Consider the following 286-nt stretch of genomic DNA (forward strand, 5'->3'; position numbering starts at 1 on the left):
CAGATGAACGATAAAATTTCTATACATCTGAATAGTCAATTCGAATTTCTTCCAATTAAGTTAATTAAATAATTTTCATTGTTTATCAGTCAAGTACGAAATGTTAATTGCCAATCGACCTTAATCGCTCATCTGCAATTTTAATATGTACAAACGTGCCTCGTGTTTGGCCTTCTATTTGAACAGCATGCTGAAACAGATTCATTAATCCTCGCTGGGACGCGAAATAGTACCAATCCTTAGTATAGTACAAATACTAGAGTATATTAATATATTTATTCTCTAC

At 31.8% G+C, this 286-nt stretch overlaps 1 protein-coding gene across 1 annotated transcript in view; it reads right to left on the reverse strand.

Moving 5' to 3' along the window:
- Window positions 1-84: 84 nt before the first annotated feature.
- The window catches only part of LOC108624546 (tumor suppressor candidate 3-like), a 9,886-nt gene continuing 9,684 nt past the window's right edge, over window positions 85-286 (reverse strand). The window contains exon 3 of the mRNA XM_018023940.2: window positions 85-190. Within this exon, the coding sequence (XP_017879429.1) occupies window positions 175-190 (16 nt within the window). The 3' untranslated portion in view covers window positions 85-174. The remainder of the gene's footprint in view (window positions 191-286) is intronic.

Source organism: Ceratina calcarata, unplaced genomic scaffold, assembly GCF_001652005.2.
Source record: "Ceratina calcarata isolate Rehan_Ccalc_2016 unplaced genomic scaffold, ASM165200v1 scaffold313.2, whole genome shotgun sequence".
Taxonomy (NCBI): Eukaryota; Metazoa; Arthropoda; class Insecta; order Hymenoptera; family Apidae; genus Ceratina; species Ceratina calcarata.